This window comes from Dermacentor silvarum, chromosome 1 (genome assembly GCF_013339745.2).
Source record: "Dermacentor silvarum isolate Dsil-2018 chromosome 1, BIME_Dsil_1.4, whole genome shotgun sequence".
Classification (NCBI taxonomy): domain Eukaryota; kingdom Metazoa; phylum Arthropoda; class Arachnida; order Ixodida; family Ixodidae; genus Dermacentor; species Dermacentor silvarum.
In genome coordinates, this window is record NC_051154.1 from 213,341,618 (window position 1) to 213,358,070 (window position 16,453).

A 16,453-nucleotide genomic window follows, 5' to 3' on the forward strand; every position below is an offset into this window, starting at 1 on the left:
GTGGGAACTTTGGTGGTCTGATATAATAAAAGCACAGTGGTAATCCGATTTTGCCATATTTTTGCCACATTAGTTTTCCTAGAAAATATTCAACATTTGTATGTTCAGGAGCGACAGCGTTCATAAAAGGTGAGTAGGTTTTGAACAGTGCTTTGCTGGTCACTTAAGGGAGGACGGTGCGGCTGTGGAAATCAACTTCCTGATTTCTTTATGGATTTTGATGAAAATTGGCACAAATGCTTAGAATGTCTCCCTGATACTTCCATAAAAGAGTGATACCTTGAGAACATTTTATTGAGCAGAATTTTTCTCTCTTGAAGATTCTGAAGGGCCTGGGGAGCTTAAAAAACATGATGGAACGCTCATTGGACTGCATGGCTAAATGCGTGCTGAAGGTCGTGACAATCTTACTTTTTTTTTTTCGCAACACAAGTTTTTTGGATAGTCATTTTTCATGTTACTTTTGCACCAAGCACACTTTCGGGGTGAATGAATAGCCACACCATCAATTTATAAAAAGTCGAGATACAGATGCGAGACTATCACGACCTGCACTGTAGCCCAAAGAACGTGAAAAAAAATTAAATAAATAGGCTAAACGGTAAAAAAGTCAGCTCCAAAAACCTTCTTCGACGAGCACGATGCTGCCTGGTGCCGGAACATTGCTGAAAGAACTCAAATTAGCAAGACACCGAAAGAGAAGAAAAAAAGCTGGATGCGATAAAAGGAGCCGCAGCCCGTTTTTATTTTAGTTCTTTTTTTTTTTCCTCGCAAACTCGAATGAGTAGAAAGGCAAAAAACAAAACAAAAAAGTTTTCAGAAAATGTCTCTCAAAGTTTCTCCTTCAGTTCTCTAAAAGGCACCAAATTTGTAGTCTTTGGTGTGTTTTGTGATGTGAGGCTTCTTGGACATGTAGCTTCTGGTCTGGTGTGCCTTTGTTCTGCCTTTTTCTTCTTTGTATGGCATTCTTTACTGTTGCTCTACAAGGAGCATGGTGCCTGGGTTTCAAATCAAGTGAAGTGCACAACTGTATGTGGGCATGAACATAGTTCTAGTGTTGTACCTGCAGACTACCTCATTCGTAGCAGTCTAGTGCAATCAGTGAGGCATTTTCTTTTGGTAGAATCGACCATGTTGCAGAATGAAGGCTCACGGCAGCCTTCTGAATCATCTTCCATTGACAATGGCTGTGGAGCTTAGGAGAGCCACTGATAGATAGGCAGCAATGCAGATGCTAGGTGCTTTCCAGCTTGTACTTTTGCATGAAGCCTCACTTCTGCAGCCAGGTGTCTGTGCCAGCCCAAGTGGCCTAGTGAATAAAGCTCATGATGAGGTTCTCTTTATGAAGGGGTGGTATGATAAATATTGTTACGAGATGTTGTGGCAATACGATAATAGAGTCGGCTCGCGATGTGCTTGGTCGCGGGTTCGAGGAATACATGCTCTATGAACTTAGTCGCACAGTCCGATATGCGAAATGCTTAGGCGAGAGGGTCTGAGAAGTCCGCGTGCGAAGTGCTTGATCGCCGAGTTGGAGACGCCTACGTGCAAAATACTCAGCCATGGGTTCGAGATTTGTGTGCACGATGTGCTTGGTCCTGAATTTCGAAACACCCAAGTGCTAAACCCGTGTGACCGAGGATTCCGTGCGTGAAGCTTGGTCGCGAAGTCCGCGTCGCCGATGCTCGGACGTTCATACGATGCTGAGACGTTCATAAACAGGGATCGGCCACGCTACTGCGATGTCTGTGTAGCGCTTGTTTTGACACTCATCGAGATTACAGAAACTGTCCAGAGCTCGCTAGGTGCAAAGACCGCTTAGAACGACAGAAAGCTAAGCTAGTTGGTAAGGATTCATAATGCAAAAAAGGTAAGGCGTGCAGACACATTGCCAAGACTGCAAGACTGTAACTGCACGCCAGAGTTAGATGAATGCGCGATACTGCCCCGTCAAAAAAAGCAATTGACTCCAATTGGGAAATTTCCAATTGATACCAACTGGAAAATTTTCAATTGTAAATTAGTATATAACTGGACCAATTGAACCAACTGGAACGTGACCAATTGGTTTTTGTTGGAGTGACCAATTCTACCCAATGGGTGCCAATTGGTTTGAAACCAATTGGTTGGAATGACCAATTGCACCAATGGGCAATACCGATACATATACCCCACAAAGCAAACCTAAATAGGATTCCAGCTGTCAGAAACAGGTTTGCTATAGCCTTAGTACTGCATGCATAGCTATAACTCATTCCAGTTTTCTTGAATGGGTTCATAAACTGAAAGTATGATTTCCCAGTTGGTTACGTTCTAGCTAGTTTATTCCTATTGGTAGTTCAATTAGACTTGGGTGGGCCTAGCTGGTTCAAACTGGCAGGTCCAATTGGACTCAATTGGTTACATCCTTGACTCAATCGTAACCAATTGGAGGTAAGGATTTCCCAATGGGCCCAGTTGATTCGAATTGGCAAGTCCAATTGGACTCAATTGGTTTCACTTCGACTCAATCGTAACCAGTTGGAACTAGGGATCTTCCAATTGGTTCCAATTGTGTCCAGTTCATTTCAATTGACAACTCCAATTGGTTTCTCCTGTGACCCAATCATAACCGGTTGGAAGTAAGGATTTTCCAATTGGTTCCTATTGGTCCCAGTTGATTCCTATTGGAAAAGCTAATTGGAGTCAATTGTTTTTTTTGACTGGGTGTACAGGCATAGGAATGAAGATGCTCGTCTAATGGTCGAGGCTTGGCATATCAATAATTGTGGAAGTGCGTGCGTGAGTCAGCCTTAGATTACCTTACATAAATAAGAGATCAAATGCCTCAACAGTTATCTCTCATGTAGACCGGCATGTGTACCCGATTTGACGCGTGGTGCCACCATTCCAGAGCATGCGCAGATGAGTTTTGTGCCTTCTTTCTTTTTTCGCCTCAGTGCTTCCTTCAGTTGATAGTCGGCATTTGTGTTGTCCACTTCTCTTCTCTTGTGTCCGTGTCTGCACGCCTTACGTTTTTTGCATTATGAATGCAAAGACCACTACGAGCCGAGCAGACCACACCATCCCGGAGCGAGCACCAGACCAATGGCGAACCCCGCTGGAGTCACGTGGCGGGCGCAGCCAATCGGGGACTCCAGAACGACCCTTCAATCATTCGCTTTTTGTGCGCTTGTTTTTGTATGGAGGAGATAGCTGAAGCGGCAAATTTGAAGACTGAGAAATGCGCTTTACTACAAATTTTTTAGAGCACTTTTACGTGGTTTTCAGTGATGATATTTATGATTCAGGTAGAAAAAGAGTTATAGAAACTGAATATGTGATTTTCAAAAAAAAATAAAAAATTTTTGGCCATTTTTCGCGATGTGAAAGCCGCGTCCCCCCTAATCTTGTGCCTCTCAGCTATATGGCTACAAACTTTCAATACCATATACTGTAAAAAATATCTATAATTCTACAGATTACAAATTCAGATTAAAATAGCCCTGATTCAATAAAAGCATTGCAACTCCAATGGAGCCTGCACTTCACTAGTAGAGATGTGTCTCAGGGGAGAAAGTTCTCGTGTGTGCACAATTGTGCATTATGTATTGCAGTATATCATCTCTCTAAATCATTTAAATATAAGTGTAATATTAAAGTTATCAAAAGCAAGCCTAGGTATCTTATCTGAGGAAGTAATCAAGTTATAGGAACAGCCTTGTGCATGATTTACCTATTTGCATGCCACCAGTCCCTTGAGTAAATAATATAAATGTGTGCATTCACCCAGCCACTTCCAGTGTGCAACATATGTTTTCAGGTGCATTGATATCTTATTTCAACTGCACAGTTGCATCTAAGGACATATTGTAGCCTTCTTGTAATGACATTTGAGGCCAAAATATGAGTGGCAACCTCATAAAACATTGCCCTCTCTAAAATCTGTGTTGGTTGCGAATGGGCACAGTGTATTTTGAACCACACACTACATATTTGACACCTAAAAAGGGGGGGGGGGGGGGGGGAGCTGATGTAGAAGCACATGCATGCACGCTTCTACATCAGCTGTGTGTGTGCTTCCAGTGTGCAACATATGTTTTCAGGTGCATTGGTATCTTATTTCAACTGCACAGTTGCATCTAAGGACATATTGTAGCCTTGTAATGACATATGTGAGGCCAAAATATGAGTGGCAACCTCATAAAACATTGTCCTCTCTGTGTTGGTTACGAATGGGCGCAGTGAATTTTAACCCACAAGCTACATTTTTGACACCTAAAGGGGGGAGCTGATGAAGAAGCACATGCATGCACGCTTCTACATCAGCTGTGTGTGTGCTTCCAGTGTGCAACATATGTTTTCAGGTGCATTGGTATCTTATTTCAACTGCACAGTTGCATCTACGGACATATTGTAGCCTTCTTGTACTGACATTTGAGGCCAAAATAAGTGGCAACCTCATAAAACATTGCCCTCTTTAAATTCTGTGTTGGTTGTGAATGGGCACAGCGACTTTTGAACCACAAGCTACATTTTTGACACCTAAAGTGGGGGGGGGAGCTGATGTAGAAGAAAAGTACATGCATGCACGCTTCTACATCATCTGTATGTGTGCGTCCACAATTCCACATCAGCTGGAGTACAGGGTGCATCAAATGTACAGACAGTTGGAAATATGTTTATGAATAAAAAAGTTGTAATTCTACATTCACTGCATTATCCTTTTGGGTAAGCTTGTTTATACATGCTATTTCTCAAAAGTAATCTGAACTGTGTGCTGCTGCCATTCTTAATATGGTTGAGCATGATGTGTGAGCAAAAGCCACTTCAGAAATGCTCCTGCTTGTTAAAACTGCTGTTCAGAAACTTCTTGGAGCTTGGAAGCTTTGCAACACTTATGGAAAATGTCCTGTATTAAAGAGTGTCACTTCATGAATTCTAACAATGCTTAAATGGTGTAATTACCAGAAAACACTACCTCTGTCATGACTTTCAGTCCTTTCACTCACTTTTGCAATTTCTACTGTACTTGACACTGTGCTGATGCAGAATGATGCCTGTGTTGCTCCACCCATATCTTTACACTGAATTCTGGTATTAGCATGGCCTCCAAGGCCAGTCTGTAGTGCTACCCCCTCTCGGAGGTATAGTATTGACTGGAGTACTATTCACTGACACCGGGTGATACGGCCATGTTAATTGTTTATGAGATGCCTGTTTTTGATCTTGTCGAAGTCACTGCTTGGTCGTTATATCGGAAGAATTCCAGCAAATTAGGCATCGTGTTTATTGGTACATCACAATGAACACATAATGTGATGAGAATTTCAATAATTGAAAAGGCAGGACAAATATGTCCTGCCTATGTAGTTATAGCTTGGGGTGGGGCAAAAGTTTGGTGTTTGCATATACAGTAATAATATTTTGTTCAGGGGTTCATGCTAGCATTATTTAGTGAATAAAGAGGCTTATTTAACATTTTCATTAAGTGTTGCTGCCTGCAGCTGCCTTGTAAAGAAAAGTAGGGGCATGTGATTATTTGAAATTTATGATACGAATCAATGGTCGTAGCCCACTGAAAACTCTTCGTTCATAGGACATTCAAATTATGTCCCAGTTTCCATGGAAGATTTCGGAGACAAAAGAACATCTGCCGGACGTCCAGTTTTGGATATCCTACTGTGGATGTTTCAAGGATGTTGTATATGGATCTGTTTTGAATATCCTACCATGAATGTCCTAAGGATACCCCACATGGACCTTTTTTGTCACACGTTGATATTTGTCCTCCAATTGAGGCTTTGTCTGCGAGTTTCCTCATAACAGAATTGTGTTTTCTCGCATGTTCGAATTACATTTCAAAGCTATCATGTGTGCAGCTCGTGTGTGCATCGTACTTTACGAGTTTTCTGTCCCAGTTTACTTTGAAAACTTCAGTGAATTCACTAACTCACTTGAGCTCTGCGGAAGGCCTAGAAGAATGAGTAGTATGCTGCGCACTTCCGCACATGTGTGTGCATGCGTAATGTGTGCACACAATGTATATGTTCTTAATGCGTGGGCGCTCTGCCCGTTGCATGTGTCACAGTGTGTGCTGCGACCGTAGTAGACATTATGGCAAACTGTGCAAAATGCCCTGGTATATGTCCATAAAATGTATACAGCTTTTCCCCATGGTGTGCACCGCGGACATGCAAAGGATGTCCTCAGGACATGGAAAGTGCGGCCAAACGTTCATTTGAGGGATGCCCACAGGACGTGTTCGACACAACCCTAGGATACCCATGTCCATAGAATATCCATAGGACGTCGTTGTTGTCACTGGGAGGTTATTCGATTCAATATGAAAATTCGCCATTTGAAGTTGTCAAATATTCATTTCTCTTGAAGCATATAAGGGATAAAAGCACTTGTTGGAATGTGGAGGAATACCAACATAAGAGGAGGAATACCAGGGGAAGAACCCCAACTCAAGTGGGGACTTGGTAACACCTTCAGAGTGCAAGAAAAACACACTTGTCAAAACACATATCTTGTTACCAAGATGGGTTACCAACTAGCCTATTACAAGTTCTAAGTGGGCATTGTTCTGAATGATTCTACTAGAGGAGAGCCACAGTTGTGCAGAGGCAGCAGTTTTTGAGCGAGTGCATATAGCAGCTAATGTCTGCTTAATAATTTCTAGTCATCCTATAAGAATGTCTTGTTTTTAGGCAGCCTGTGAATTTGTTGTTTCTGTATTTGAACAAAACAAATAGTCATTCTCCAGTCACCATGTTTGCACCCACTAAAACAATCATGGCATTTACATGAACTCGACAGAAGTGGGTTGAGTTGGCATGTTTGGCTGGAATATGCCTATCGAGGTCATGTAAACGCTAGCTGGTCGAGCTGAACGAGCATCGAGTCGGGCTGAGTCAGCCCGACTGCATGGGGTAGGTTGACCCAGCCTGAACCGTTTACAGCGTGCATGTAAATGCGAATTGGTTGGGCCTGCCAGCACCGAGACTTGTGTGGGACGTCGCCTTTTATGCACGGGCAGCGGGAATAGTATCAGGACATGGCCAAAACAAGACACTGTGCAGTGCAACCTCATTGTAGCGGTAAAACCCATGAAATGGGAAGGCCAGTTTGAATGCATTGATGTCTTGGCTCAATGTTGTGCGCCGTCGTTGTCCAGACTCATCAGAAACGAGTTCATGCAAACGCGGGCACGTCGGGCTCCGTCAGCCTTTTTTCTGACTTGACCTGTCCGCTCCGGGTTCATGTAAACATAGCCAATGTGCAGTGCTGTAATCTCCTTCAATGAATAGAACGCACTATGTGGCATAGGCACATGACGTCAGCAGGCTACAGGGACACTACAGCAGGGGCATGTACTTGTGACACCACTTATTGTTCCCTTGTTCCATTACTGCTGTGTGATAGCGTGCCATGTAACTGAAAGCATGCGTTTGCCATTTATAGGCACCTCAGTTGACCAGATGTCCCACTGTGAACAGCAGTGCATGTATGTATCAAATTATGTACTTAAGTCATTTTCTACCATATGAACTCCACGCAAAGCTTTTTGTATTTCAACTTGTTTAAAAACAAAAATAAATATTCTGTATTTAATTCAGTATTTGAAGGTAATATTTCTTAATTAAATTGTATTCAATTTCATTTAAACATTGCACTATTTTTGAACACCCCTAAAGAAAAGGAAATGCATGGTTGCTATGAGCTGCAAATGTAAACATTGTGAAAGAAACAATGGAGGCTGCATCATTTGCACAGAAAAAATACTAGAAATAAACTAAAAATTAAGATGATATAAAAAATTATGGAATGATATAAAATATACAAGTCTCGTGCTCAAAAGGAGCATTGGGAGAGTTGCCTCTCTAAAAATGTGTGAAGGTTTTGCAGTGCTTCCGCAGTGTAGTTGCAAGGTTTTTTTTTTTTTTTTTTCCAGAGAAAAAGACCAAAACGGGCAGTGTGCTGCAGCACTCGTAGTACTTAACTGTGTGCATCAAAATCTGTGGGATAAAGAAAATGATACCTTGATTGATGACCTTTTCACTTTTTCCACTTTTTTTTTTTAGTTACATGCAAAGAAAAAGATTGCAAATAATGAATATTCCTTCTTCTGTAAATGTAATTGGGAATAAATCTAAAAAAGTACAAACTGTTACACAAGACATGAAGTAGCCTTTATACTATGTATCAATAGTGTCTGCATTGTGCAGGATGTATATAGGGGTGTTAGGTGAAATAAAGTGTAGTGATCACAGGATAGTGAGGTCCTAGCGAAGCATCGGTTTCAAGAGAGAAAGATGTCAAGAAAAAGCAGGCCTACCTGATAGCAGTAAGGGGATAGAGAGAGAATAAATTTATTGACAAAGGACAGCGGCTTCGCCTGCGTGGGGGGCTATGTAACATTGCAATTTCAAGGCCTTGCATGCGAATGCTCTTCAGAGGAAGAGTAATTTTTCTCTTCCTTCATGAATAAATAACAGATCCAGCCTTCTTATATGGCCGTTTCTGGTGGAAAATGCATTCTTGCCTCTTTCAGTTGTTACACTCCCGTAATTAAAAGATGTCTAGCTGATAGTGGCCGGGGGCCTGAAATTCAGCTTTTGAGGCTTGTAAACCAATATGCATTTTTAGAGCAGCACTAGGAGGATATCATGGAAGCAATGAATGGGAACTTCGCCAGAATAATTGCCGCAGTTGCGATTGAAGTTGAGGACAGATAGTTAAAGATGGGCATATTGGAAGCAACTATAGGGACCTATAAAATATCGGGACATGAACATGAACCATAAAGATTAGGTTGATTTGGTGGAATTGTTGAATTGATCACATGGAAAGTACGTTACATCCAGAAATGTAGGAAGATACTGAGGAAGCAATGAAGAACAGAGGAAGAATTTAGTCTTGCTATGTAAACAGTGGCAGGAACAAGATGTATATGCTGTTCGTGATAAAAACGCCAATGTCATCAGTAAATTGATGTAATATAAAAAAGAAAAGGAATATACGGTGAACTGTGCGGTACTCGGAGCAGTCATGTAGCCACCACTATAGGAGGGCTTTGCAAGGATGTGTACTGGGGAAAGCAGCAGGAGATGGTGGACCTGCTAATTAAGAGACAGCAGGGACATGGTACTCGAAAAGCCCGACTTCTTATACGTTATGCATCACAACCTCGAATATACCAGTGAATTGGAAGAAAACTAACGTAATGCAAGCGCAGTAAATACACCAAAGAGTTGGAAGAATTACAATTACAGTTGCCATTAAAATATGTAAGTTCGAACAGTATAAAGCAACATTTTATTTCATTCAACCCAGGGAACCGACTCCGTTTAGGAAAGAACATTCAAGAATAAATCACATTCATTTCGTCCATCAGGAAGGTGCTATTAGGAAAAAATATATACATATCTGTTTTAAAATTTCCCGCTCTAGCACGACGTGTTCAGAATAGGACGCGGTGTGTTGCAAATCTCAGAGGCCAGCGCTTAGTAGTCGGGGTTTTGCGGATCTCTTGCGGTACTTGAGGCAAGTAAAATCTAATTTCCCGGAAGTTGGTTCTTTATGAAGCCCACGCAAGATGCCCACGTGGGTTTGTTGAACCCCTGGACAGAGTGCGAACTGTGCCTGCTGTGCTAGTTGCGGCCCCTATCAACCTTGGGGTCTCTATCATCCACTTACGGTGCTCATCTTGTGTGGTCCTCGTATCTGGTCGTGATCCCGTGACCTCTCCAGCTTCTTCACATCACCGTGTTACCAGTATTACCAGTTGTATTCAGTAAGTATCGCAAAATTTAGCTTTTTGTCATGGGCGTGTCATATCCGCAAGGTAGAACGTAGAACCGCGTGCAACAAGCTGTTGCTTTGGGTTTCCGCGTTAATTTGTGTGTCTCTGCCTGTACGTGTTCATCTTTCTGTGTCTTGTGCTTCCGTGCTGTGGTTACTTTCTCTCAACTGACTAGTTGACATTGAACTGCGCTTGTAAAAAAATCATGCTGCACCTTTGCCCTGAACGTTGAACTATTTAGAGGCGCTCTCTTTCGAGATGTGCATATTCCCTGCCGCCAGCCACTCGCTTACGCTCACATGTGGTGTATATCAATGCGGCGGGGGTCATATTTAACTTGCATCAGAGTGGCGTCTCCAAAAAAAGAAAAAACCATGTCTGTGCTGTGTTTCTGTTTCTCTTTCACCTTGTTGGTCTTTCTCTTTCACCTTGTTGGCCTCTTTTTCCGTAGCCGGAGCGTGGTGTTCGCCTAGCAAGTTCAGATGCTTAGAGCTCTCAAGTTTCTTGTCACGACATCCTCGAGCAGATACGCTCCCCTCCTGGGGACCAAAGGGCTCTCGATAAACTCCGTGTCGACCGCCTTCTATTCAGTCACCCAGGTACGGCTCGAATTTTTGATGTATGCACGCTTTTACCACGCGGGCATTGCTGTCGTAGACATGTACGCTCCTAATTAAATCTCTTAAACACGTAGGAAAGCGCGCGATCGGTTCTATTTCGCTCGCATATGTAGAGTGGCTTAATTCCTTCGCAACCAAACACACACACACACACACACACACACACACACACACACACACACACACACAAAAATAAAAAAAATAAATAAAACGAAAACGCTTTGCGCCATATACGCGAGTTAGAGGCAAGAGCAGAGGGCTTACATTTCATGAGAATGACTGAAGTAAGACGTACGCTCAGAATTCAAGGAATATGTGGCGTCCGTAATTGCATGAAAGCACCAACTGTAGCATAGCATGTTAGCTCTTTACAGCACGCTTTGTGCTTCAAGTGCTTTCCCTACGTACAGTCAACCTCAAAATATTAGGGACCATGAAATCTGAGAAAAAGCTGAATCCCTCCGCAACCTCACAATGCAGCCTGGTATTTGCATTTCGGGCCTCAACTAGAATATGCTAACAACATTGTCATATGCAGTTTTACTGGCTACTGCTACAGGCTGCTGAGATCCCGTGGCCTGTAAACTATTGGGGTTGACTGTACGTAAATCAGGTTGTGCTAGTACGTAGTAAAATTGTTAGTGTGTCGATGTCTTTTCATTTTTTTAAAGAGAAGCTTCTGCATAGGAAAAAACGAAAAATGTTTACATACCTGATGTCTTTGCCTATCATATGGGCTGAGCAATTCACTTAACCTGACTTCACATGGGCTACGTACGTCAATTCTCCACAGTGTTCAGAAATTAAAAAGAAAATACTGTAGTCAAGCATATGTGAACAGCTGCTTTTAAGGAGTCATGTTTTAGATCAGCAATTTTTTAGAACTTTACATTGTGCACCACCATTTGGGAAATTGCACACAGTGTATAGCAGAATTCTGAGGCAGTGGTCTTTCTTTTTTTTAGCTGATTGTTTATTGTGACAACCTTAGTGCCATGATTATGGTAACAAGTCCTAATCATGTTTTACGAGAGGATTCATTGTCATTTGACCAAGATCAAGGAAACATCATTGTGGCACAAAGCTTAAAGGGGCCCTGAAATGCTTTTCGAACATAGCAAGACAACGTTGCCAATCAGTACAAGAGGCTCCTGTGAACATGTGAGCCAAATGTTGTTGCACTGTGTGTAGCAGGGAATTTACAATCTCGTGAAGAAAACGGAGAAAAATCACTTGCTCTTGCCACCCCAATGTCATTATGCAGCGTCATCGCAAGCAGCTGGACCCACAAACAGTCGTAGGCTGATTTCGTGATAGCGAGAACATTTTCGGTAATGCGAAATTGCTAATATTGATATAAATAATTGAAAACATAGATGTTGCAATCTCAAAAAGACATAAAAATTATTTAATATTTCCACTGCCGGTTTTGCATGACAGTTGCGTGTAGCTGCACCTGCTGCACGTGTCCTCCGAAATAGCAGCAGCATGCTGCGTAGCGTAGTCTGCTCATCATGGCACCACGAGGTGCCATGATGAGCCCTTTCGCCACTGAGACGCACAACTTTTGGGTGGGGCTTTGCCCCCTTGGCTTCTCCCCTGTGTAGCTTCCAACACACTAGTGGATACAAAATGAGAAAGAAAGCTGCATGTTGTTGTGATAACTACTCTGAAGGATTAAAAAAATTTTGTGATATGAGATTCATGATACGCTATACTTTAATAGTGAGGCCATTCTATGATTATTTGGAAAAGTGTTCCAGGGTCTCTTTAAATACTACTTTCATGTAGCTTAAAAGGCAATGCCATTGTTTTTATTATGTCAAGGAAATGGTTCACTTTTCCCTGTGCATTTTGTCACGCATAAGATAGACTATTTTGCATAAAAATGAACAATTTTAATAAGCAGGAAACATTGCATTAAAACGAACTCTAGATTGGAAAATCGGGTGATGACGCATGTTAGAACAGGCACATGTTGGGGACAGGAGCACTAGCGGCAACATTTTGGGATAATATTAACTACAAGAAATATAAGCATCCTTGTGTCACGTCTTGGTGGAAAAGATATTAAGTTATGTAATACCGATGTCGCATGGCGTACTTTAGATCGCATTCTAGCCCGATCTAGATTGTATTTATCTATCGTGATTGGCTCCACAGATGGGAGCCAATCACAATCCTGAAATTTGATCTGGATCAACCTCGATCGCGATTGAAAATGCTCTGTGTGACTGGGGTATAAGATTATGTTGCTGCAAAAAGCTTTACAGAGCAGATAGGTTCATGAAATACAGCTGCTATGGACACCACGAGCCCTGTATACTTTATTTTGATAACTTCACAAGATGTTGATGCCAGTGCTGCTGCTCCCATGTCACAACAGGCAAGTGAGGGTTGGTCACTATAAAGAGGGCAGAGATTGGCAGGGCACATGGCCACTCTAAAAGGACTAGTGGAATATTAAGTAAGCATGGATTGTAAATTACACTTGGAATTGAAGTTGAATTGTATACAGGAGCTGGAGCAGAGTCCAAAGGCTACACAGCCTTACCAAAGGCATCTGCTTCTATTAGTCAGGGCTGGGCAAAGATACTTTGCAATTATATCATGACACGATACAAGCTACTAGGGAAACAAATATTTGAGATACAGATACAAGATACTACTGTAGTTATTATATCCGATATGATACTTTCCACTCGTGTCTTAAGATACTTCAATACATTCACAAATTTCTTATTATAGATCTATGTAATGTAGAAGCAAACGTATAAACAAGTGCTAGTCCATCTGTAACGTGCAGCTATTTTAGCTTATTCATATTTTGCCGAATTCTTGTCATATAATGTAGTCCGAAAAATTGCTTTTGGTGCTTGCCAGCAAGTCACGTACACAAAATAGCCGGCTTATGCACAAGTCTCCCGGAAGCAGCGCCATCCACGCTTTAGTTCACCACAGTCAAACTTGCATCCACGAGATCCTTCAATTCGCTGATATGTGTAAGCCACTAGACGCAAGACAACCCCATTCTTGCATTCTTCAGACTTCGCAACGAAGCACCGCGCAAAGTGGTATCAAAGGAAACTTTGATAACGACACTATAGTGGCATCAGAATTTGCCCGAATGACGCCGCACGCATTGGCGTACACAGCAAAGTATGGCGGCTAAGAGCAAGTTTGATGGCACCGAGGCAACTAAAAACAAAAAATCAAGAAAACAAAATGTCAGCTGCACGCAGACGTTCGCGAGCTTATTTTTGTCGAGAAGGCGCGAGCGCCACCTCGTGACTCTGTTTCACCAATAGGGATGCACAGACCTTATCGCCTGCCCTTGCTGGAGGGCTCTGGCTGAAAGGTAAGATTGTTGCTGCCTTTAGTTTTATTCAGGTGGCTTTGTGGCTGCAGTATGAGCTCGAGAAGCGGAGTTCAGCCAATGTTTATAGCTTCGCATGGTGATGCTGCGATAACAGTATCTTGTACCTTAAGATACATGGTACATTCTTTCATGTATCGAAAATACAGATACTGATACACGTCTTGCCAGACATATCATGATACAGATACAAGATACCCAAAGAGCGTCTAATACCCCTGTCACACGGCACGTGTAATGGCATTCGCAGCGAATGAGATTACGTGTTAATGCCATTTTTGTTGCTTCTACACGGGCATAGTGAATGACATTCACTGCTAATGGCATTCGCCCGTTGAATGAGTTTCCCGAACTCATTCACGCGCGACTTGTGTACTCTCGACGACAGGGGCTTGGCAAAAAATTACAAAATAGATAAGTTAAAACGAAATGTAATATATTTTCAGATAACCATCCAATGTTTACCATTGTATTGTTAACAATATAGTGAAAAGGGGGGGGGGGATGTAAACAACAAGCACGATTTGTAGGGTTTCGTTATCATAGCAGCCTGCCGATAAACATTGCCATCAATTGCGAATGCCATTTTGTTTACCCGTGTAGACCGGGAACCCAAGACGGCAATGACATTCGGTATGAATGTCATTTACTACAAATGTCATTACATGTGCCGTGTGACAGGGGTATAAGATACATGTATCTTCGATACTGCCCAGCACTGATTACAGTCTGGCATGCAGGCTGATGAGCACAATTACAAGACAACAGAATATTAAGTCTCTAAACATTCTAAAGAAAATACGCTACCTTTCATATGGCAAAAGAACTGACAAATTGTGGTACATTACTGACATTCATACAACTATGTGAAAAAAGAAAAACAAAAAAGACATTTAGTTACATAATGCAAAATAAAACAAAGCATTTGCCTATATCACACAATGAAAAATGTGATATAAAGGTTCTTCTTCATCTTTCTGCAGTTTTACGTGCCAAAACCAGTTCTGATTATGAGGCACGCTGTAGTGGAGGGCTCCGGATTAATTTTGACCAAGGTGTTGAAGGTACAAAACACTTCACTAGCTATACAAACTAAATATTATGTATCAGGATAGATTTGGCCAAGCTGTATGACTCACTTAGACACCATGCTGCTGAGGTCCAGAGCTCTTTATTTATAAAATGGCAGAAACAGAGTTGATGGCCGGTGGCTTAATCGGCGCTGGCATGAACTACTGCAAGACATGATTCAATAAAGCACATGCGGTTGGTCGACACCCTCATATCTTGGTTGACAGTGCCGAAATTTAATGCTATTGTTTTTCATTCAGTTTTCATAAAAAGTGTCTTTGAGGCTCCAAAAATATCTAAGAACCAATTCGAGATACCAGGCCTCGTAAGTAGTTTGCTGATCAATTACTTTATGGGAAACTTGGCCTGAGTTCCCCCCCCAGTTGAATCTCTAAGTATGCAATCCGGGCCTTAGATGGTGCCTTGACTCCGTTCTGGGAAGTGTATTTGAGACCACTTGATGAGCCCAGGTGCAGAGGGATATGCTTAGCAGTCTGCATTTGTTTGGGCTAGAATTGCATAGTTGAGAGCAGGTGTCTTCCACGGAATGTAGAAATAACCAGCCTCTGTGTGCATTCGGGGCAGAGTTTGCTTAGGAGAGAGCCATGTGCCGAGTGCTTCATGTGCAGATGTATCCCTCCACTTTGGGCAGTGCTAGTTAGCTAAGTCATTGCAATGAAGCCAATTCAAGCCCAAGGCTTCATGCAACTCTGGTAGCACTCTACTGTACTAAAAATCACCAGCATTTCACCCACTCTTATCCTTACTTCATCAGTGCTTGAGTGCCGGCAGGCTCAACTTGCATTATATGACAAACATGGGCTTATATAAGAGTAAAAACCACAAATTGTGGTGTGGGAAATCTTAGTTTAGTATCCCTTTAATATGTGGCTTGCTTAAAACTTCTTTGAGTGATCTTTGCTTACCAAAAGGTAGAAAACTGCTGGAAGAGCCATGTGATGAAATGTAATGGTTTTCTTTTTGACATTGTGCTGGCAAATTGGACGCTCCAGTACCAAGACTGCATTTTTGCAGAATATAGGGTGTGTAATTTGAGTGGACACAAAATTCACAAAAACATGCTGAAAGAAATATCTAGCTTAGCCGCGATGTCTTTTTTTTCTGCTTCTGCTTCTTGAAATTGCCCTCTTTTAATTCTTGCCTTGTTTTGGTGGTGGCATGTGGAGCTGAGTGATCTGGTTTTTACTCTTGCTGTCCGTTTTGTGCTATTTGTGCTACCTTACAGCTGAATGTGTGGATTGCATGTCTTCATAATATAGAATTTTTTATAGTAGTTTGCACTTGTGGGTCTTTGTTGCTATGCATGGGAAGAAGAAAAACACTGGCTGTACTTACACCTATTGCATTAAGGCTTCTAAAAATTGTAGACAGTCTGTTGTGTGGTGAATATAATATCCACTGGGTCTGTATGTTCTTACATCCCCCCCCCCCCTTTTTTTTTATAATGTGATAGCCAGTAAGGCAGTGGTTCCTGTTTAACATTTAGTTATAATTCTTGAAGAAACACATATGCACCTGAAAGATGCTATGTTTTAATATATAGGTTTGCATTTTTAAAGTGTTCAAGGTTGGTAA

General features: G+C 41.9%; 1 protein-coding gene across 3 annotated transcripts in view; it reads left to right on the forward strand.

Annotated features, from left to right (window-relative positions):
* Positions 1-9,665: 9,665 nt before the first annotated feature.
* LOC119436747 (kynurenine aminotransferase-like) overlaps positions 9,666-16,453 on the forward strand; it is a 131,815-nt gene continuing 125,027 nt past the window's right edge. Inside the window, exons 1-2 of one of the 3 annotated variants that reach the window (XM_037703731.2) lie at positions 9,666-9,781; positions 10,242-10,389. In XM_037703731.2, the coding sequence (XP_037559659.1) occupies positions 10,273-10,389 (117 nt within the window). In that variant the 5' untranslated portion in view covers positions 9,666-9,781; positions 10,242-10,272. Of the gene's footprint in view, positions 9,782-10,241; positions 10,390-16,453 lie in introns of those variants that run through there. The other 2 variants (XM_037703735.2, XM_049659949.1) reach the window with 2 other exon arrangements.